Genomic DNA, 23,121 nt, shown 5'->3' with positions numbered 1-23,121 from the left:
TGCTCACTCAGGGTGATGGGTTAAATGCAGAGGACAAATTTCACTGTGTGCACCGTGTGCTGTGCTGCTGTGTATCACATTGACAATCACTTCACTTTATTAATGACCATTTTCATGGAGAAATCAAGAATATTGTCTAATTTCATAAGGGGACTAATCATTTCCATATATGTGGCAGGTCAATACATTTCCATTCTTTCAATACTGTATAAAACCATATGTCAGGATTGCCTGCAGCTGGGCTCCACACCGGAATCCAATCCTGACGCCCCATAAATGCCGGAAGTTTCTGCCCTTTCGGGGTCGCTGGCATTTTCGTGAACTTCAGTTGGTAACACTGTTTGTAATTTGAGTTCTGGCATTCGCCACACGCCTACGGGTTAGTTTTAGTTTATCTGTATTTAAGTTAAATCGTTTTTGGCCACCGCGCCATTGTTTATTTGTATTTCTTTGGTTATTGTATAATAAAACCCCCTTCCCAGTATGTCAGACCTCTGCGCTTCCTTCCCCCGTAAGTCCGTAGTTGTGACACCATATTAAGTGTCCAGTGCTCTTCTCTGAGCTACAGGCACTATGTAGAGTATTATATTAAATGTTTTTATATAGTATGTAAATACAGAAATCAACAGTTAGACTTTACTCATGGGGATTGCATTTATTGTTTACAAAAACAGAACTATTACAGATTAATTACTGTCCACACATATAGTTATGACCAAAGTAAGTATTAACCAAAAACACTTGATTCAATCTACACAGATAGGTGAACTTGCATGGAATACTCATTACACCAACTCCCCCAATGGATTCAACATCAGTCATTGCATTTTAAACTGTCTTTGTTTAAACTGTTAATTTTTGTTCTCTTTTTAACTATATCATTCCGGTCCACCAAGGTGGAAGGAAGAGTCCAGCAGTGCCAAGTATGCAGACCAGTATGAACATCCACAAGAAGATTCGATCAATAACCATAGCAACATACTTCCATTCTTCTTTCACCTGTAAAAAAAACACAAAAAAATAATTACAGGTTCAGAATAAAGCACTTTTTCTCAGACAGAAAATATAGAAAATATGTTGCCATCTATTTATTGTCATTTACACGGGACAAGATTAACACCATGACCTTGGCTTCAGGAAAAGGAACATGAATAAAAACGTGATCACAAAAAGGCCTGTTGTACTGCAGAAAAAGAACTGTAAAATCATGCCCATAAAAATACAGTTACGTAACAAATTACAAGAACCATTTTAATGAATAGATGGAGACACAATGAGCACAGATTCTTCTAGGTCGCTTGATATAATTAGGCAAATACCATTCTATCATGCAGATTGGCATATAAGAAGCTGAGCATCTCACTTCTAGATCAACATGGCAGGAGGATAAAATGTATGTGACTTAACGGTGTTCATTATTAAAGGAAACCTGGCAGTAACTCCACTGGCTAATCCATCAGTAAGAACAAGAAACAAGTCTCATGGGAATGAAATCAAAATATACACCAAGAAGGATATTATAAATGGATATAATAATATTGTAATTGGATATAATTGAAACCTACTGAGTAATCTGCATGTTGAATCTTTAGATGGTCTGCAATGTATTCCACACTATCAATGGCCGTCTTCAGGGCAGGAGAGATGTAGCATTGCTTTTCTGTACAAAATGATGTTGACGAGTCAAGTGGAGTAGTCCTCATACTCCAGACTGATGGACCATTTTCATCCAGGGAGAAGCACTGGTTGAGGGATGGATGCCTTCCTCTGGTGCATTGTGTCGCCTCTTCGTGCACACAGCAGTGCTGGATGCTCCTGGAGCGGTGCCTCGTGCCAGCGCTGGTGCCATCTCGCTCTCCCAGGCCATACTGCACACTGAGTGAACGGACCTTAGCTCGACCACGGGTCTTCTCCATTTCTAAGTGAGTCAAAGGTTTCTGAGGAATAGAAGAAGACCAGTCTGACTGGCATGGAGTATGCTCCAGAAGGTCTGGGTCCTCACTGGAGGCAGCATAGAAGGTGTTCTGCCTTTCTGGAGGATTATCATTATAAGTTTGGGATGAACCTTGAAAATTTGTGGTCAGACTTTCTGTGGGGGAGCTGGAATAAGCAGGTTCTTGATGCATTTTCAGTGTTGAAAGTGTCCTGCACACTCTTCTTCTGTGCAGGGTCTCCACCGATTTCTTGCGGTTCCCTTTCCCAAGCACCGGGGGTCGTCGAATAAACAGGAAGCGTGGCACTAGGTCCAGAAAAAGGCTCCGCACCCAAGAAGGCATGGAGTGGGTGTGGGGCGAGCGATGGTGCACGTTCAGCACAAATATGGTGATGATGATGGAGAGCGTAACAAAGATCATGATGAAGAGCAAGTACTCGCCAATAAGAGGAATGACCAAAGAAGTGGATGGAATGATCTCAGTGATGAGCAGGAGAAACACAGTGAGGGAAAGAAGGACTGAAATGCAGAGCGTGACCTTCTCACCACAGTCTGAAGGCAGGTAGAACACCAGCACGGTCAGGCAGGAGATGAGCAGGCATGGCACAATGAGATTGATGGTATAAAACAGTGGCAGCCTTCTAATAATAAAGGAGTAGGTTATGTCAGCATAAACCTCTGAGCAGCACTCGTACTTCTTGATGTTGTAGGTGCCCACGGCATTTATAATCGCCCACTCGCCACTCTCCCAGTAGTCCATTTGGTCAACGTTGTTAGACATGCGAACCAGATCAATCTTGGCACGGTCATACGTCCAGGAGCCAAATTTCATGGTGCAGTTCTGCTGGTCAAAGGGGAAGAAGGTGACATCGATGCTGCAGGAGCTCTTATAGATGGCAGGTGGCACCCATGTGATCCGACCATCATGGAAGAGGTGAGCCTTGGTTAAATGAGTTACAGTGAAATCTCCATCGGCACTGTAACAGCAAGAAACACACAAATTATTCAAACTATTCTGTATTATTTTCCATTTCTAATGAGATCAGTAGAACTTCCTTGATTCCATATCATTCAAGCAGGCACACTGAAATATTTGCCTAATCATACAGGTGATGTATAATTTGTAGTGCATTGGGGATGTCAGATTAAATGTACCAATTCACCATAAATTCACCAATCAGAATGCTTGGATTAAATAGTTTGGATTAATATCAGTTTGCAGGCCTGTCTTGGTCTCGAGAAATGTCTACAGCATGTGTTTGGGATGTGCACTTAATCCACCATGAACAAGGGGCATTATCTTCTGTAATAAATGCACAGAAGTTGCTACTCCCTCCTTTCCAGATATGGAGAAAGCAGTACTGTCCTTTCACTATCCGTTAAATTCTGCAAATTCTGACTTAATTGAACATTCCCCACATTCCCCCATGTCATATTGTAGCACCTCGAAAATATTTGTGCAGAATCTGTCTGGCCTTTTGACTGCTGAAATAAATATAGTTTTGCTGGAAATCAAGTTGGAATTACCCTTGAAATCTGTAAAAAAAAAAATCCTTTTGCCTCTGACACCAGAGATCATCTTATTCTGCAAAAGACTTATTTCCTTATTTAAAAACCCACTTGTTATAAAGAACAATGTCCGGCCTCCATATTAGTTGTGCTGGAATTCTCAACGAAGTCACATTCCCATAGACTGCTGGGTTCCATTGCAGTTTGTAGTCGTTCCATTCCTTATGACACAGAGAAAACTATAGTGAACCTCTAGACCAGTGATAGCATGTTGTGTGCTGTTACGTTTCAGTGATGTCAATGATACAGCATTTATAATTCATGCCAGTGGAACAGGTCTCACCTGTTTCAGCCATACATTAGTTGTCATCATCTGATTTTTTTCGTCCTGATTTGGCAAAAAGAATGGGACAGGTAAGAAAGTTAATTGAAAAGGCTAGTAAAAAAAAATCATTAAATGTTTATTATGATTTATACCACATCAATCAGCTGGGCAATGGACAGACCGAACCGCACTAGCACCGCATCAGATGTGTTTGCCACAGGCCGAGCCAGTTTATTATAGGCCATAAAAAGTGACCTCAGCAGCCGACCCTCAGCCTGGGCTCTGGATGTGCTGGATGTATGATCTACAGTCAGAAGAGATTGACAAAAAGTTTGCATTCTAGTAAAATTTCAGTTTGCATTCTAGTCAAATAAAACATTGCCTTAAAATTACATGATTTTGATGGAAAATAGCTGGAAACCGGTTCAGATTTGGAAATTATTACTTCTTAACTGATGAAACATACCTCAAGATGGTCAAACTAGCTGGTCAACATCTCACTGTGACAACAAAGTGAGAGTGAAGTGAAGTGATTGTGATACACAGCAGCACAGCACACGGTGTCACAATGAAATGTGTCCTCTACTTGTAACCATCACCCTTAGTGAGCAGTGGGCAGCCATGACAGGTACCAGGGAACAGAATATGGGGACGGTACTTTGCTCAGTTGCACCTCAGTGGCACATCAGTGTTGGATCGGGATTCGAACCGGCAACCTTCTGATTACAGGGCCGCTTTCTTAACTGCTAGGCCACCACTGCCCCTCAAGGCAATAATTAGCATTAGTATTTGATTTTAAGTAAAAAAAAACTTAAGAAAATTGATGAATTATCCAACCTAATAACATTAACTATGCTTTTGGGAAAATTCTCTTGCACAGTGAAAAACTGTGCTTGTAATGTTCATTTTTTTCACCATTTTTGCATTGTTCGGTCTCAAGAGGTACAAGAGAAAAAAGAAAAAACTGAAACAAAGGTCCATTATATTTACTTTTTCTACAAAAGTGATCTTCATCACTGCTGAAATATGTCCTTCAGTTGTTTAATGCTCTGAAAGCTTTTGCGTCCCTTCCCAATTCCCTCTAATGGATCGGGACAGTACAGAAAGGGTCACATGTCATCATTTTATTCCCTGGTTGGTCTCTTAAAATCACACAGAAAGCTTAGTTACTGTCTTCCTTAGCCACTGACTGTAAACAATTTAAATATAAGGTAATAACTTATCACACAATGATTCCTAAAAAGGCTGAATGCATTTCTGGACAATCTGTAAATTTCAAGGAAGCCATAAAGTACCTTCAGAGATCAGCAATGTTTGCAGAAACGTTTTATGCTTGTGTTTTGCCGTGTTATGTTAATGTTTTTCATCATTTAGAATGTCAATGCCATACACAGTCAGCATGCAGAGTATAACTTGTGTCATTTAGTACAGTGGCAGGGTGGTAAATGGAAAGTGCTGCCGAGAGAGCGGACAGAAAGGAACAGAACACTGGGAGCTGAGTCAGATTTTGTTCTAAAGCAGCTTTAACATCAAAACAGCAATAAACAAGAGCTGCTGTGTCACTCACATCCACCTTTTAAAAATGCTGTAAAATTCTCTTCCAATTGGGGGATGGTTTAAAACTTCATGTCTGCACAGATTGTAAAATGCCACTGGCCAACCATGCAACTCAGCAAAAATGCATTTTATTTTATTTTTTTATTTTTTTTAACGCTTCAACCCCATTACATTCTTAAATAGATTTTTCTTTTTGCATAAGTATCATATTATATTTCTGATTAACTTTTTTCTTTTTAATTTATGTAACATATATGGATTCAGCATCCTGATAAATCTGCATGTCTTATTGAAAAAAAATTATATACAGAAATACGCATGAACAAATGGACACATAAAATACAAAATGCAAATCTGAAATGATCTAAACATGAAACACAAATTGTATGAAAATTATCAATTATCAGACAGTGTGTGCATTGTATTACCTTCAGGTGAAGCAGAAGACACAAAAAGGAGCAGGAGATGAAAGTATTTCTCCAAAAACATTTCTTCTGGGACTTAAGCTCTCTGTCCCACTTGGTGAAGGCTTGGCTGTTCACCCAGATGTAATAATGGAGTGCTTCATCTGTGCTGCTGGAATCAGTGTCTTATACGCCCCCACCCCACCACTGCATGACCGTTGCCTGGAGGAACGGGGCTGCCTTTCTCTTAGTCCCATAATGAAAACACTCACCCTTATGTCAGTTCACCCACTCTGTCATCCAATAAATTTCCTTTTGGCATTTGTGACACTGACTGGCTACATTCACCATGCCACAGAATCTTCTCTGGGTTGCATCAGAAGGTCACCGTTAATTAAGAACTATATAAAAGAGCGGCATCCTGTAGTGTATTTGCAGTCAGGTTTTCATCTCTTGCACACATTGGTGCTCATAATTTCATAAAAATATTATATGTAATACTAAACCCTAACTGTGTGGTATTGCAGTGACAGTAAAGGTGATACCTTAGCTCTGAACACAAGGTACACAACAAGGCATGAAAAAGACTCACACTGGTCTTGTGATGCTTCTGACCCACGTCTGTTTATTTGTGCCTCTCTGAACTTGGACACATTTATGAAGATTGAACAAAGCAGGAGTTTGTGAAGGACAGTTCATGCAGTTGCTGTTATTATATTTACAAACAAGTTTACTAATTAACACCACAAATCTCCCTGCTTTGTGCGGTGATTGTGCTTTTTTTTGCATTTTGAAGTTTCAGTGCATGCTTGGTTCCCCCTAGTGTATGAGCTCTGCAAATACCAAACCACATGGTTCATTTGAATATTTACTGTATATGTACAGGACTGTTTTGAGTTTAACACGAAAGCTCTGGGGGTCCTGAAGAGAGAGCAGACCACCCACCCGGTCTTGAAGGTTGATGCAGATTCACATTCCCTGTATGGGGCTTTATTCACCTGATTGGCCTACACCCTAGTGCATCTCCTGTATCTGTAGTACCTTGACCTATCCTTGAAGGCAGGGGGGGTCCCCTCATATAACTCACCTCCAGTAACCTCACGGTGTGCCATCCCATTTCTGACAGCAGATGTAGTGATTGAAAATATTATTCAAATTAAATTAAAATTAGTTATTGAAATTAAATCAAAAGATCTGTGTGTAAGATGGGGACACTCCATGTTCTCGTGGCCATTTGGTGGTGATGGTCCGTGGGGGTCGGTCTCCTGTTCTTTGTTCTTGCGACCATTTGGTAAATAATAGGTGTGATGCGCCAGCCATGCTTTTTGAGGGCGTGACGACAGAAACAACAAATTCTGATTGGTCTGTAGCAACTTCCTGTGAGTCAAATGTATAAAGAATGTTCACTTGTGCTTTTTGGCGGACTTCCATGGTCTTTTCCATTGGAAGCTCAGGGGATTCTTCCCATCAGTACCTGAGTCTTTTCTATTTTACTATTTTTCTCATGGCTTTTCTCTCTCTTTCTCTTATCTGTTCTACTTTCTCTTAATTTTGGTTTTCTCTGTAACATTGGTACCTTTTTACATACAATATTTACATGTAACTGCAATAATTATCCACTGGTGTTAATAAATTAGAAACTGTTCATTCTTTTAACCTCTTTCTGCCAGGTAACATCAGGTTGGAGTGGTTTTTAATACAGTGCTTTTGTGTGTAGGGAGAGAGATTTTTACTCTATTCTCCACAGTGACCTGACCGCGAAAAGACACAAACAGGATAGCTTTATACAATTATGTAATTAAACAGGTGAACACGATCAGGGAACATTGCACATGGCAAACATGACCCGGAGCATCCCCTGCCAGACCGGATCCTGACAGCATTCTAAATGTGTTTATAGGTAAAGGTTAGATTAGTAGATTAGTACAAATGACAATTTTATACTGCGTTTGACATCTGTTGGACATGTTGTATTTTTAATAAAAGTTGTCTTTCTCATGGTTTTTGCAAGGTAAGCTTTTGATTCATGCAGAAAATTGAATTCCCTTATATAACTCACCCCCAGTAACCTCACGGTATGCCATTCCACTTCTGACAGCAGATGTAGTGATGGGAGGGAGAGAGATAAATAATAATAATAATAAAGTGAAGTGATTGTCACATGTGATACACAGCAGCACAGCACACACAGTGAAATTTGTCCTCTGCATTTAACCCATCACCCTGAGTGAGCAGTGGGCAGCCATGACCGGCGCCCGGGGAGCAGTGTGTGGGGACGGTGCTTTGCTCAGTGGCACCTCAGTGGTACCTTGGCGGATCGGGATTCGAACCGGTAACCTTCTGATTACGGGGCCGCTTCCTTAACCGCTAGGCCACCACTGCCCCATAGAGGAAGAGGAAGGTGACCCCTACCTGGTCTTCAACTTAACTTGGGTGTCTATCAAAAAACCCAAGACACCGTGGTATTGTGGTAACAACTCTGCTGCTGATCCAGAATTGAGTCAGCAATGTCCTAACACTGCCTGTTATTGAAATTAAAGCAAAGGATCCATGTATGACTATGACCTGTTTGACTTCATTTTTATGTCCCTGGATATTCGGGGAAAATTTTTTAAACTAAACTAAACAATGTTTCTAACTAACCTAATGAGGCTATTATTAATTCTCCCTTCATCCAAGTGGTGGAGAAGGTGTTACATGGAGGGATGATGTGAAGATATGTGTCTGATAGTAGATGCTCAACACATGGATCAGGTTGCCCAACCCTGCTCCATCCATTTATTCACACCAACACTTTCGCTTTTCTCATATACAAAGTTTATTATACAGTTTCCATGGTTTCATGGACATTTGGGTATCTTACTACACAACAGATATGCTACATAGTGAAAAGCTATATGAATGCAATTTTAAAGGCCACTACATATACCAATAGAAGCAAATGTCAGATTGAGCAAGTTCTTATGTTCATGCTGGTGGGAGGTTGCCAGAATGGTCCCTGTAGGTGCTGAACTATCAATCATCTCTAACACATTTTTTCAGTGCTTTAGTGGGATTTGGTGAGGATAGACAGTAATTCCCAGATCGTTTGACAGTCTGCTTTTACCTGTTCTGAGGCACACATTTCTCCACCTATTCGACTTGGTAATGGAGATCGTACCTCCACACGGACTGCCAAATTGGGCAGGCATGACTTGAGCAGAGGTAGGTTTAATGCAGCTGGAAACTGAGTGGCAGGTCAGTGTTGTCTGCCTGTGGACGTCAGAGTCTCGGGGCACTGCAGCAGAAGTCAAGCTGCTCTGATCTTTTCCGGGGCACGACGCAGTGTCTGTGCTCTGCACACTCAAGCACATTCCTGTCTGACGCAGCAAATGCCGCATCTGCCCTGAAATACCTTGACAGGTTGTCTAGCCTGAAACCGTGCTTCCATCCGGAGCAGGATTTATCTTTTGACATCATGTTGGCATATATAGTGGCCTTAAAACATGTTGGCAAGCAGTCGTCAAAAATTTTAGGAGTAAAAGAAAACTATATATGTATATATAGTGTATGTATATATACACAGTACAAGCCAAAAGTTTGGACACACCTTCTCATTCAATGTGTTTTCTTTATTTTCATGACCATTTACATTGGTAGATTCTCACTGAAGGCATCAAAACTATGAATGAACACATGTGGAGTTATGTACTTAACAAAAAAAGGTGAAATAACTGAAAACTGAAAGGTCCGGTGACTGTGGAGACCAGGTCTCCACTTTTTGTTAAGTACATAGCTCCACATGTGTTCATTCATAGTTTTGATGCCTTCAGTGAGAATCTACCAACGTAAATGGTCATGAAAATAAACATTGAATGAGGTGTGTCCAAACGTTTGGCCTGTACTGTATGTATTTATATATTTAAAATACATATATATAAACACATGGGAACGTACACACAGCAACATACAGGAACATTTTCATGGCAGCTTTTTTAGTCTGCCCAATGGTAACTGTCTGATGTAAATGGTTTCATCTGGTTACATCTTATGTAAACAAAAAATGTGTTAAGTGCCACATGTAAACAGTAAAGAAAATTTAAGGCTTATGGGGTCAACTGCAGTGTGCATGTTGGAGCTCACCATAACGTCCCATAACGTCCCATAATTTATGTGCATTCTGAATGTGGTTATAGTTCTGGTAAAGGTTAGATTAGTGTCACGTTAACTAATTCATTACAAGGGACAAGTTTATACTGCATTTGAAGTCTGTTGGTCATGTTGTTATTTTTTAAAATAAAAGTTGTCTTTCTCATGGTTTTTGCCAGCTAAGCTTTTGATTAATGCAGAAAATTGAATTGGTGTCCTCATCTGCTGGATGCAGCTTAACCCTACATAAACCTTATGCTGAACGCACACTGCGGTTGACCGGCAGGGTTTGGGTCATGCACGTGTGCTGCACCTTGTCTCTTCTTCTGGCCTAATGCAGAGGACAGTAGCCCTTGTTCCTGGAGCTCCAGAGTTTTTGCAGTCAGGTTTTCATCTCTCACACACATTTGGTTCTCTGGACGCATCTGAGCACTGCATGGTCTTGGCCTGTTTTAAGTACACTTTTCCAGCAAGGGTTACGTTTACTTCAATGTTCCTGAATGCAGTGAAGGTGAATGAACAAACACCAGCGGGAGCTGAGGAGCAGGGCCACATGTCCCTCTGTGATGCTATGCATGCTGCGAGTCAGTGATCGGTGAAGGGAACAAGGGCGCACACTTGACATCAGAAAAATTCAGGGGAAAGCCACAGTACATTCACAAGCACAACTGTGTTTTCGGGGATGAATACAGAAACAGAAATACATTATTATCATTATTCAGATTTACAAATGACCAGAGACAGAAAATACATCCAAGGCAATTTACCAAAATACAGAGTCTTCTTTGGAAATAAAATGAGAATAATAGCAGGCAAAGGCAGCTGTGATGAACAAAAGAGATTTATAAAATGTAGTTGAACATAATTTCCCGTTTTGTATTATTTTGTCAGTACTCCTATGAAGCCTCAGGTATCTAGTTCCCTGATTTAGTTGTATAAATCTTCATCTTGAAGAGACGCAGCATAAAGTCTTTGAAAGTTATGTTTCTGTTAGACCTTACTAATTCACCTTATAGATTGTTCATTGTTTTAAATTGTTTAATATATGTTTTAAGGAAGACTATGCATTATGCAGTTGTGTATGTGATGCTCTAAACAGTGTTTTACTGTCTCTGTCTGTATGTGTGTCTTTGTCTGTGAGGGCATTATGGGATGTTTTTTTAGCCATATTCAAGCATACATTGAAATCAAATTAAATATGTGGATTTGCAGTATTTATATGTTTACTCCACCAATGTTGCAGATAACTGAGTGATGATTGAGAGGCCTGACATGCTGGGCACATCAACATCAATTGTTTTTGGCCAGATTTTTTGGCCAGCATTCTGTTCCAAAACAAAAAAAAAAAGATAATTGAAGTGACGATAATACAAATGCTTAATCAGGAATATTAAAGTTCTGGTATGCTTTCATGCTTTTTAAAAATCTGTTCAACTTTGGTACAAAATTGAAAATGAGTATTCATTTTCTAAGTGACAGATCAGGAACAGATGGAAGGCTGATGCTGTCACATTCCTTTACACAATATTTTCAATCCATTGTTGAAGTCTTACTACATTTTTAGCAATATCAGAAATATAAAGTTAAGCATGCATTTACAGATACTTTCTTAGTGATTATTATTCTCATATTTTAAAGTTCGTTTATTTGTGAAGTTTTTCATGAATAAAAGTTTAGAAATGTTTTAACTACGAGATCAGAGAATAATTAATTGATTGATCGATTGATTAATTGATTGATGGGATTATACAGATTTTTTCTAAAATGGCTCAGACTGACCACGGAAATAAAATATTATGATTCAGAGACATGTTTTACAGAATAGAGTCCCTTGTTCATTAGTAAACTTAAAGTAAATATAATGCACATGAAAAATTCTGAGCGCATTTTGATGACTGATGATTATGGAATGGAAAGTCTCGTTTGACCTTTTCTCCACAGCTTATTTACAGAAGTTAACAGTCAGACGTAATGAGACAGCCTTATAAAATACCCTCAGTGACATTTTGCCGGTAATAGTTTCACAAGCTTATGATTTGGTTAAAAACAATTATTATTATAGAACAAATGTTGCACTTTATTTCATTGTGTGTTGTGCATGTGTTGCTTTGTGGTATTTTTGGTCTGTGTTTGATGATGGGGGAATTACTTATGTGGTGTTTAATTTATGTACAAAATATTAGGCGAGCTAACATTTGCCCATATTTAAGTTTAGTATAATAAAATTAACTGTAAATATACATTCTGTTGAAAATCTTAGTTGCAAACGGTTAAAATCAAGTGAGAATTTAGAAAACTGTGTAAATTCGAACAATGGCATTATTCAAGTGTATGTTCAAGTGGATCTGCTGCTTTAGAAATCGACAGGTTTGCATCACTCTGCCAGGCCTGGTACAAAGAATATTCCTCCGCTGTCGCAAAGTACATTCATCCGACACCCCATGTGATGTGGAATCTCTTGCCATAAAGTTTTGGAAAAACAATCAGTGGCCAACGTCATCTACATACTTGTGCAAATACAGAAAGGACAAACAAACATGTGCTGCACGTCAAGTGGACAGAGACATTCCCAGAATGAGAAATGTGACGCTGGACTCCTCGCTCCCGTGGAACCGCCACTTCCTCTCTCCTCTCTGCAGTCATTCAGGGTTTTATGCTTGTACCCGCAGTGGCAGACCTCATCAGTTCTAAATTTACCCGAACAGATGAGTCTCTTGGCTGCAGAAAGGAGCCAACTCAGGTAGCGTCCTCAATACTGTAATGGTACAGTACTAGCACAGGTCACAGTCGTTAGAAGCGCCCATGGCATTTACCTGTCCAACACCAGTGCTGGGTGACAGAAACCCTTTAAAATATGCATGTCATTACTTTGGCCCAACCCAGCCTCTGTCTCCATATGCGCCATCACCCGTGGCAGAATGGGGAGAGGGGGCGCAGAGGTCAGAGTCGCTGTCCGACTCCCCCTCGGCAATGTAGGGACGCACCTTGGCGCAGCGAGCCACACCGGTGAAGTATGCGTTGTTGAGAAAGTCCAGGTTCTCCTTGGACTGGGAGATGCTAAAGCCGCTGAAGGAGCGCTCCAGCTCCTCGTGGTCAACAGAGGGGATCGAGATGGAGGTGTCGCTCTCTCCACCCACCTGCTGAGACCCGGGAAGTTGGGATTTGCCATCCTCCACCCCACTTCCACGAGAGTGGTGACCTCCACCCCTGGAGCCTCCGCTATGCCCCCCCGAGCGCTCGTTGACCGGGGGAGGGGGGATGCGGACCAGGGAGGGGTCGCCCACGGGGGAGGTTCCCTGACTACGCTGGGCCTCTGCGATGGTGTGAGGGTGCCAGGATGTTGAGGGCGGGCACTGGGAAAGGTTGGCACATGTAGAGGGTGGCGGGTCGAAGTTCTTCTGGCCTGCTGAACTGTTGGAGCGGATGATTTTGGTGATGGAGCCACTTTTCTCCAGGTGCTCCACTGGACTGTGGTACGGAGGAGCTGGGTCAGGCTCCTTGGAGCCAAAATATGCATCGGTCTCAGACTGAGGGATGCCCATTCTCTGGATGTAGATATTTACTAAGAAGTCAAGCTTCCTCTCCATTGACATCACCTACGAAACCAAAAAGCGACCATCATTTGCCATTACACTGTCAGGGAAAATGTTCAAAAACCCTCTGGATAATTTCAGAGCTACCTGTTTCTCAACTTTTCCCAGTCTGCCCATCATGCTGGGATCCTCTGGGATCTCTGCTTCCGTGGTTCCTTTCGGACGGTCCTTATCCGAGAGTGGAGCACCTCTGCCAACTATCTGATCAACTCTATTAATCAGAAAAAAAGCATATACAACATCTAGAATAAAGTAATAAGAAGCTTTGGACAAAAAAAAGAGCAAATCTTCGCCAAGCAGATAATGTTAGTTCTTCATAAAAAAGGATCAACTTATACAGCAGGCTTACAGTACACAGCAGTCACCAAAATGATCACAGCCAAAAAAGAAAAAAGATTGTATTAAATATGTAACATTATATTTTCTATATACTGTGCATGTCTTGTTAAAACCGCAGTAGACGTCATCTTTTTTTTTTTCATTTACGGTTATATTATATATTTGTATGTCTGTAACTCAGCCTGAAGTATAGTGGTGTGCAGGCATAAAGAAAGGACAGCTCCCCACACTTGGGCATAGTTCTCACCTTACAAGCAGTGCATCATAGGAGTGAAATGGGTCCATGCAGTGATGGGAAAATGGATGGATGAATTCATTGCAAAAACACAGATAAAAGGAAGATGGGGACAGAGAGAGGGAGACAACTGCTTTCACAAAAATGTTTTAAGCTGACATGAACATGTCATTCCTCCTGATGTAAACGTTCAGTGGAACCGAATCAGGTGACAACCATCTAGTGCAGTGCAGGGACGTAACAAAGGAACATCACATGAACTGAATGAACTGTTATATCCGACGGCAGTAATTGTTGTACAGTCTGTAATACCAACCAGTTGAAATGAAACTCATTCAAGACCATGATTGGGAGACTGTAATTGATTTACTCTGTACTGAGAAACAGTCTTGGGTCACTTAAAGTTTCTGTGCAATAAAACGAGTGATCAGTCACAAGCGTGAGAGAATTAGCCACCAGAAATTCATCCGCAAGAAAGAAATACTGGCAATGTGTAACTAGGTCTCATTTGTTATGTGTCTAACCAATCCAACCAATTGGTTCAGCAATATCTCAAATACAGCTAGTATTACGCTTTGCTAAATAGGGCAGTGATGGCCTAGCGGTTAAGAAAGCGGCCCCGTAATCAGAATCCCGGTTCGAATCCCGATCTGAGGTGCCACTGAGCAAAGCACCGTCCCCACACACTGCTCCCCGGGTTCGCTCAGGGTGATGGGTTAAATGCAGAGGACAAATTCCACTGTGTGCACCTTGAGCTGCTGCTGTGTATCACATGTGACAATCACTTCACTTTACACTTAAACTGGCTGCTCAGTGCTAATGGTTTCCAGACGGGATGTTTTAGCTAATTTGTTGTATTGTAAATGCAGTAAGCCAGTAGTCAGTAATCCAGTGTGGTTAAGAAACAGTCAATAGTTTAAGAGGGTAATCCAGTCACGATGCTGCCATCAGCAGATCTGTGCAAAAGTACAGCTTCAGAATAGGAAATGGTATGATTTTCAGCATGCGTTACTATCCAACATGCCAACATGCACAAGGAATAGAGTGATGATGAGTCATTTCCATTATAAGTGCCCAATTGCTGCATTGTAGCTGCATTTTGGCATCTTATTGATAATTATGTAAATATGTCTTTTAAGGCATTGCAAGAAAACCTGCACAACCTTCTTTTGTTCGGCTACCTTTCTGATTGTGCATACCTAAACCTGGCATAAAGTATCATATATCCTACATGTTTAAGCTAAAATATTATATTTTGATCTGAAGTTAGGTCATCTGCAGAACACCTCACCTATGACATGAAGTGCATTGTAATTCAATTAAAATTAAATAATTTTAAAGATCAATACATATCCAGTTTAAAGGTTACTGGCTTTGCTTCATAGCTGATGAGAATAGAAATAGCTGATTAAGGGTTCCCTGCAGGCTCTGTTGCAGCAAACCAATTCTACGAAGTAAATTAAGTGTCTGTTAGGCTCCTTTAACTCTGTTAGTGCCACCGACTGCTCACAGGCATGGATTGACGTGACATTTCTATTTGTTACCATGGTATCCATATAGTCTGTTGCTAGGTTTCACTACTCCATGTACAGATTATAACTTCAAATGCATATATAAACAGTCTATTGACGAGCAGGACAGGATGATATTACAACAGTCCTACGACAACTCATCATTGTGTAAATTAAATCAACACCATTGATGCAAAGCAGTCATTAAGGTCACTGAGCTGCAGATGTTACCAAGGCTGCAGCTCTCATACCTAATTTACAAAGTAGCCTGAATCAAAAGAAGGTTTCAATGCAAAAAAAAGAGAAAAAAAAAGAAAAAGAAAACAAAGAAATTAAAAGAGAAATGCAGTCTGGTGGGTCCTAACCTAGGAGAGTACTGGGGTGACTCTTTGCTTCCTTTGGATGAATACTTCTTATGGCGGGGGGTGGAGGGCCCTGGGGGCCCCAAAATCATATCTATCCTGGCAAAGCAAATAGAAAAGACACGGGCACAAGGTAGGATGACCCAACACAGACCAAAGCAAACATCAGGGCCAGATGCACATTAGAATTATTTTTTTTAAAGAAAGGAAAATATATTCCATGTGTCCATACAAACAGCAGATTAGCTGTTATATGTAATTTTCACATTTTTACTTTGGTACTCTGGGCAATCCAAGGCCTGAGCACCATCATAAATGTCTAATTTCCTTAAACAGTAATATATTTACAAAGATATGGAACCTTCTTGTCAACCCACAACATATATATTTATTCCAAGATGGGGTTTATAACTATAAAAAGCCAGATGTTTGATGCTTGGGACATGTAGTTGTGGCATGCTATTTGTATTCTTTATTAGTTTGTATCTATTGTTTAGTCTTCCACAGATTCCTCAAGCCTTTCACTGCTGAGATCTTAATGATGCATGTTGTAGAGTTACTGGACACATCCGCAAACCTACATTCTTTTCAGTGTGATCTTTGAGGCCTTTGAGATGTTCCGGCTGTAAGACACCATAAAATGACGGTGACCCAAGGATGTTACCACATATGGAGTTTGTGGGGAATGTATACAGTGTCACCAAAGGTGTAGGAGGAAGACACACAGGTGGAAAATGCTGATCATTGCTGATAACAGACACCATGGATACCAGACAGGAGTATGTGCACAAGGCTTGTTCAACCTGCTGTTGATAAGCGTGGTATACCCAGTGTTCCTTAGTGTAAGGGAGAAGAACAAAAAAATAACAGGAAAAGCCTGAGGGAAAGAGTTGAAATCAGAGGGAAGTAGAGGAGAAGAGTGTAAGAATATAGAATTTGGGGATTTTGCGCCTTGCCTGGATTGCAGGTTTTTAATCCTGGCCAGCATGTCCAAGTGGCCGGCTGAGTACTGCTCAATAACGTCCATCACATCGTATGGCCTCAGACTCTCCTTGAATTTTCGCTTTGAGACCATAAATCTCATTATGCTGCAGAGGCAGAGATTTCACATTCATTAACTTTGTTTCAAGACTAATAAAATGCAGTTCCATTTCAAATGAATCTACCGAAAACTATCAAAGTAGGTACATAGTGACTGTGTTTGAAGTTTGTTAGGAATTGTGACCATTTGGCTGCCTCTGGAAACAATTTGGTTTCAGAATTGTGGTGAAATCTGTTTTCTGGTTCTAGAACTTCATGCCACTATTCCAGTAAAGACAAGCAGGTTAAAGGGATTACAGACCATGGGCCATGTCTTCTGGTCCTGGGATCCCCTGCTCTCACGTTTAATGTCCTATAATCCTCTGATAATGCATATTGTGTCTGTTTTTGGTCTTTGCCCAGACACTTTCAGAATAAATGTGACAATGGGAAAACCACTTTCCCAAATTGTTTTAATTTTTTCATTCAGAGAAACATGCCACTCACAGTAGTTCAAAAGTGACTTGTTAACACTTCATTTAAACAGCAACATGACAAATCAGGGGAAAACCTGCATTATAATCGGTGCATATAATCAGTGATTTGCTTAGGGATTAGAGTGTATTCTTATCCAGAAAAGATAAAAAAAACAGCTAAACTAATAGTTATTCCAATCAGGTTACACTATGGCCTGTTCTGAGGGAACCAGATGTTCAATAAAATGAATTTCATAAAATGACCCAAATAAGTGTTACCTTTTGAACATTCCAGAAAAGTATTAAATTACCACAGACTTAGGCATTTTGCTTACCACACAGCCCTGATGGTTACTTTGAGTCCAGGAGTCAAGTCCTGAGGTACAAACTCACAGTGGCAGCTCTTATTGTCATCGACAATATCTTCCCCAGGGAGACTGGCCTCTAGAAAACACAACACGAACAGGGCTCCAGTGTTAGTACACACAAGGTTGGTCCTTGCAGCGCCCTCACCTGACTCATTCATTTTCTGGGATGGAACCAAGCAGAGGCCAACCATAGCCATTAACCTGCACAGCCCTGTCCAGTTATTCCACTGGACACAGGTGAGATCAGGGCAGGTTAATGGGCAATGCTGATTCATCTCACTGGCCGAATGATATCACGACAGCCTGATGCAAGGATAGGAGGGTAGGAGGGCAGGACTAAGGGGTTTTAAGGGTCAACAATAAACACTGTGGCCCAAAATGTTGGATCATACCATCCATTAACTTACATTATCTAATAATTCATTGAAGTTTAAATGCTTAAATCACTTTACCCACTGAATGGGATTTCTTTTGTAAGGTACTATGTGAAAATACATATATCCAATATGTATCAAATAGATCCAAAAGCTAATAACAACAATTTTACAACATATCTTTGGCTGACCTATCATTTATATGATCTGATTTTGTTAATAATATAACATTTGTATTAAATGCACTTTAAACTGTTTATCTATCTGATGCTGGTAAATACATTTCTAAGGGAAATTTGTTCTATATTGTGTTCCTATGGGACTGTTCACAAAAAAAAAAAAATTATATTGACTGACTGAACACATTAATGATAGATAAAGACAATTTAGTAAGCCTTTGTCCAACTAAAAAGCTGACTAAAAGCTGTGTCCTGAGTACCACAGGACACAGTATATGAACATGTTTGGGCCACAGTATTAACCTATTGTGCTTTGCTTCATTTCCCAAAGCCTAACTGGTGTGGCAAAGGGTGGACAGAATTGGTAAGTCTGAGCTACAAACAGAACCAGAAAGCCCTGAAACAGTCACATATCTTCCCATATGTGTTACGTTGGATAAGATGTTTCAGAGCTTTGCGGTGCAAATCATTTTGGGAGCATATATGTACACTTTTTTACATTTCTGAATGACTTGCTTGCTTTCCTTCCATGCAGGTTAGAGTGCAGGTTTAGCAGCCATGTTGATTTGTTCTGCCTGCTTGCTGAAATTCTGGACTCCAAATGCAATGATGGTCCCTGCCATGTGTTCATGAAATGGTTTCTTGAACTGAGTCATGCATTTGCATCAGTTCTGCTGCTTATCAGGATTCCTATAGGCTTGCTTTGGTGGCCATAACCCCTAGCAGATACGTGGTATTATCTTACTGATTAACCCTTCAATTGCTGCAAAGAGTTGGAGAGGAGAGATGGAAGTATAGGGTGGTTAACAAAAGCTGGTATGAATTAAACAGGGCCATTACCAAACTGATATAATCAGATATTTAAAAAAGGAGGAGTCCTAATTCTTGCCCACATTACTTAAATTTTTTTAGTCTTGGTAAGACAAGAAATATATTCATGTTCAGCTACGTATTCTGCTATTAAGAAAAACAGGGTCTTCAGCATGTAAAGTAATTTCTTTAAATGCCACATAGTTAAATTCCTTGAAGGCAGACTCTGCTTTTCATGTAATTTGTAAATTATGCTTCCAAAAATAAAGGTATTACATTTTAACTTAAATGGTTTTACTGAATTGTTAAAACCAGTAGGTAATGACACTATCTTGCATGAGAAGAGCTGTACATTCAGGATGAGAAAATACCTCACATTAGGCCCAGTGGGTAAAAGCAAAGTCAGATGATAACAAAAAAAATTAAAAGAAAAATGGCATTCAATAGAACAAATAATATAGTAAAACATCATGTGCATTCAATAGAGATAGCATGTACAATAAAAATTGCAATAAAGACAACAATAACTCAGTACAGTAGGGTTTCATAGCCTAACTGCATAAATATCCACAATATATAATTAACATAATTATATATTGTATAATGCTCAAAATTATAATAAACCTGAAAATTCATGCTCTATACACAGCTAAAAATATACACACAAAAATCATGTTGAACGTAGTGATAATGAGACAAAAAAAAAGAATGTGTTTCATGCTTGGTACTCAACATGCAGTAAATGCTAAAAATGTTATGCCTGCAATGTATAGATTTTTGTTAAAGGCTGTGCAGGCACTAGGCACTAATAAGAAATATATATATATATACAACACACCATTAATGTCAAAAGAGAGATGACAGTTGGCATAACATGCCTACGATGGCTTTTTTAGCAATATCTCATGCTCTACCGCAGCAAAGTTGCACTTTCGAGATGTTTTAATTATATCTATATATGATTTAGATTTTCTTGCAAAAGTGGACATTTAACTGATTTTTTTTGGCCAATGGTATGAGTAAATAAAGTGTGCTTATCTCCATCATTCATATGGGCAATAAGGAAGCTCCAAAGTTAATATACTATTTAATATAAACATTTTGCTGCAGTACAGTACATTTTTGGCTGTGAAATTCTAGGACAATGATTTCTCAGGCTTCCTTGGTCTTTTAAACATCCATTTATACCTATATAATATGAATATCTTAATGTCTTAAGTACAGGCCAAAAAGCCTTCTTTTTCAAACCTGTTCTTGACAGCATTTATTTTACATAGTGCAGGACAATGTGGAATATGGCAATGCATAAATGAAGAGTAGAGAAAATGTAATGAAATGAAAAGTTGCATCTCAATTGAGAAAATATTGGTGAGTAATGATAAACATAGTAAATAGATGCAAAGGAAACATGCAAATACTTTGTGAAATCATGTATACATTTTATTGTCAATATTAAATTATTAAAAACATAAAATAATAATCAACAAAAAGCAATAGGTAAAAAAATTAAGTGGTCAATGTAGTTAAAATAATAAAAAATAACTGTACAGTTATTAATATTAAACTGTACACTTTTACAGTGAAGTACAGGGTGTTTTTGCACCTGTTATTAAAATTCATAATAAAAAAAAAAGTTTCCTATTAACATAAATCAGAATATCACAGCATACTGGCAGGTTGGTATTTATTCTATATGGCTTTTTGGTTGATGCCATTATATGGGTAGAAGTTGAAAAAGCCACGCCCGTTGTTTTTGCCTGACCTGGAGAGCTCTTCTGCCTTAATTCTTCAGTTTGCATCTCAATCAGCACTTTAGCATTGAACAGAAAAATGAAGAGGAAAACATCAGCGTCTACTGTCACATTTCTGAATTCATCAAACAAATTGTATATACAATTGTATATACACACATATATATATATATATATATATATATATATATATATAGAGAGAGAGAGAGAGAGAGAGAAAGATATAGATATACAGTATACAATGTGTGAAATAATGAAATAATGACTAAAAAAAGTGCAAGCAGTATTTAGGCTATTAGAAACATACCTAGCAGCATCAACACAAAACTATACAGGGAGTGCAGAATTATTAGGCAAATGAGTATTTTGTCCACATCATCCTCTTCATGCATGTTGTCTTACTCCAAGCTGTATAGGCTCGAAAGCCTACTACCAATTAAACATATTAGGTGATGTGTATCTCTGTAATGAGAAGGGGTGTGGTCTAATGACATCAACACCCTATATCAGGTGTGCATAATTATTAGGCAACTTCCTTTCCTTTGGCAAAATGGGTCAAAAGAAGGACTTGACAGGCTCAGAAAAGTCAAAAATAGTGAGATATCTTGCAGAGGGATGCAGCACTCTTAAACTTGCAAAGCTTCTGAAGTGTGATCATCGAACAATCAACCATTTCATTCAAAATAGTCAACAGGGTCGCAAAAAGCGTGTGGAAAAACCAAGGCACAAAATAACTGCCCATGAACTGAGAAAAGTCAAGCGTGCAGCTGCCAAGATGCCACTTGCCACCAGTTTGGCCATATTTCAGAGCTGCAACATCACTGGAGTGCCCAAAAGCACAAGGTGTGCAATACTCAGAAACATGGCCAAGGTAAGAAAGGCTGAAAGACGACCACCACTGAACAAGACACACAAGCTGAAACGTCAAGACTGGGCCAAGAAATATCTCAAGACTGATTTTTCTAAGGTTTTATGGACTGATGAAATGAGAGTGAGTCTTGATGGGCCAGATGGATGGGCCCGTGGCTGGATTGGTAAAGGGCAGAGAGCGCCAGTCCAACTCAGACGCCAGTAAGGTGCAGGTGGAGTACTGGTTTGGGCTGGTATCATCAAAGATGAGCTTGTGGGGCCTTTTCGGGTTGAGGATGGAGTCAAGCTCAACTCCTAGTCCTACTGCCAGTTTCTGGAAGACACCTTCTTCAAGCAGTGGTACAGGAAGAAGTCTGCATTCTTCAAGAAAAACATGATTTTCATGCAGGACAATGCTCCATCACACGCATTCCAAGTACTCCACAGCGTGGCTGCCAAGAAAGGGTATAAAAGAAGAAAAACTAATGACATGGCCTCCTTGTTCACCTGATCTGAACCCCATTGAGAACCTGTGGTCCATCATCAAATGTGAGATTTACAAGGAGGGAAAACAGTACACCTCTCTGAACAGTGTCTGGGAGGCTGTGGTTGCTGCTGCACGCAATGTTGATGGTGAACAGATCAAAACACTGACAGAATCCATGGATGGCAGGCTTTTGAGTGTCCTTGCAAAGAAAGGTGGCTATATTGGTCGCTGATTTGTTAATGTCAGAAATGTATATTTGTGAATGTGGAGATGTTATATTTCATTGGTAAAAATAAATAATTGAAATGGGTATATATTTGTTTTTTGTTAAGTTGCCTAATAATTATGCACAGTAATAGTCACCTGCACACACAGATATCCCCCTAAAAAAGCTACAAATAAAAACAAACTAAAAACTACTTCCAAAAACATTCAGCTTTGATATTAATGAGTTTTTTGGGTTCATTGAGAACATGGTTATTGTTCAATAATAAAATTATTCCTCAAAAATACAACTTGCCTAATAATTCTGCACTCCCTGTACAGAAGCCTCAATCTTGCATCGACATGAATCAGTTTCCCATTCCTGGATTAAGTTTAGACTAAAAGAGTTCTTCAGGGTAATTAATCCATGAACAGGAAAGTGATCCAATATGCATAAATATATAATGCCATAAAAATATAATCAGTCTTTGTGCAATAATCTACTATTTTGCCATTTAAATCATGAATGCATATTCTGAATCCACACAGCCCTTCCAAACTTTAGCACAATGTTCCCATTCATTTTGGAACAAACTGTGGCTCGAGAGAGAGTTGCATTTCTCCTCCTGCACAAGAAGTGCTTGCTTGCATGTTTTAATGAACAGATGTCACTTTGATTTGTTTTAAAGCCCAAACATGCACTATGC

At 39.6% G+C, this 23,121-nt stretch overlaps 2 protein-coding genes across 3 annotated transcripts in view; both read right to left on the bottom strand.

Annotated features, from left to right (window-relative positions):
- Positions 1-652: 652 nt before the first annotated feature.
- LOC114800620 (neuronal acetylcholine receptor subunit alpha-2) lies at positions 653-5,877 on the bottom strand. Its single transcript, XM_028998236.1, has 6 exons — positions 5,753-5,877; positions 3,920-4,071; positions 3,786-3,830; positions 3,554-3,663; positions 1,566-2,910; positions 653-999 (listed from the first exon to the last, which is right to left on the bottom strand). Exons 1-6 carry the CDS (start codon positions 5,811-5,813, stop codon positions 874-876), a joined length of 1,839 nt encoding a protein of 612 aa, XP_028854069.1. The 5' UTR covers positions 5,814-5,877; the 3' UTR covers positions 653-873.
- Positions 5,878-10,873: 4,996 nt separating this feature from the next.
- kcnq2b (potassium voltage-gated channel, KQT-like subfamily, member 2b) overlaps positions 10,874-23,121 on the bottom strand; it is a 33,866-nt gene continuing 21,618 nt past the window's right edge. The window contains exons 12-16 of one of the 2 annotated variants that reach the window (XM_028998379.1): positions 20,886-20,933; positions 17,728-17,836; positions 16,853-16,984; positions 13,537-13,660; positions 10,874-13,452 (exon numbers count right to left, since the gene is read on the bottom strand). In XM_028998379.1, the coding sequence (XP_028854212.1) occupies positions 12,721-13,452; positions 13,537-13,660; positions 16,853-16,984; positions 17,728-17,836; positions 20,886-20,933 (1,145 nt within the window). In that variant the 3' untranslated portion in view covers positions 10,874-12,720. The remainder of the gene's footprint in view (positions 13,453-13,536; positions 13,661-16,852; positions 16,985-17,727; positions 17,837-20,885; positions 20,934-23,121) is intronic. The other variant, XM_028998380.1, reaches the window with a different exon arrangement.

The sequence above is a fragment of the Denticeps clupeoides genome, chromosome 12 (assembly GCF_900700375.1).
Source record: "Denticeps clupeoides chromosome 12, fDenClu1.1, whole genome shotgun sequence".
NCBI classification, from domain to species: Eukaryota; Metazoa; Chordata; class Actinopteri; order Clupeiformes; family Denticipitidae; genus Denticeps; species Denticeps clupeoides.
The sequence above is the reverse complement of the archived record's forward strand: the minus strand, read 5'-3'. Positions and strand labels throughout refer to the sequence as shown.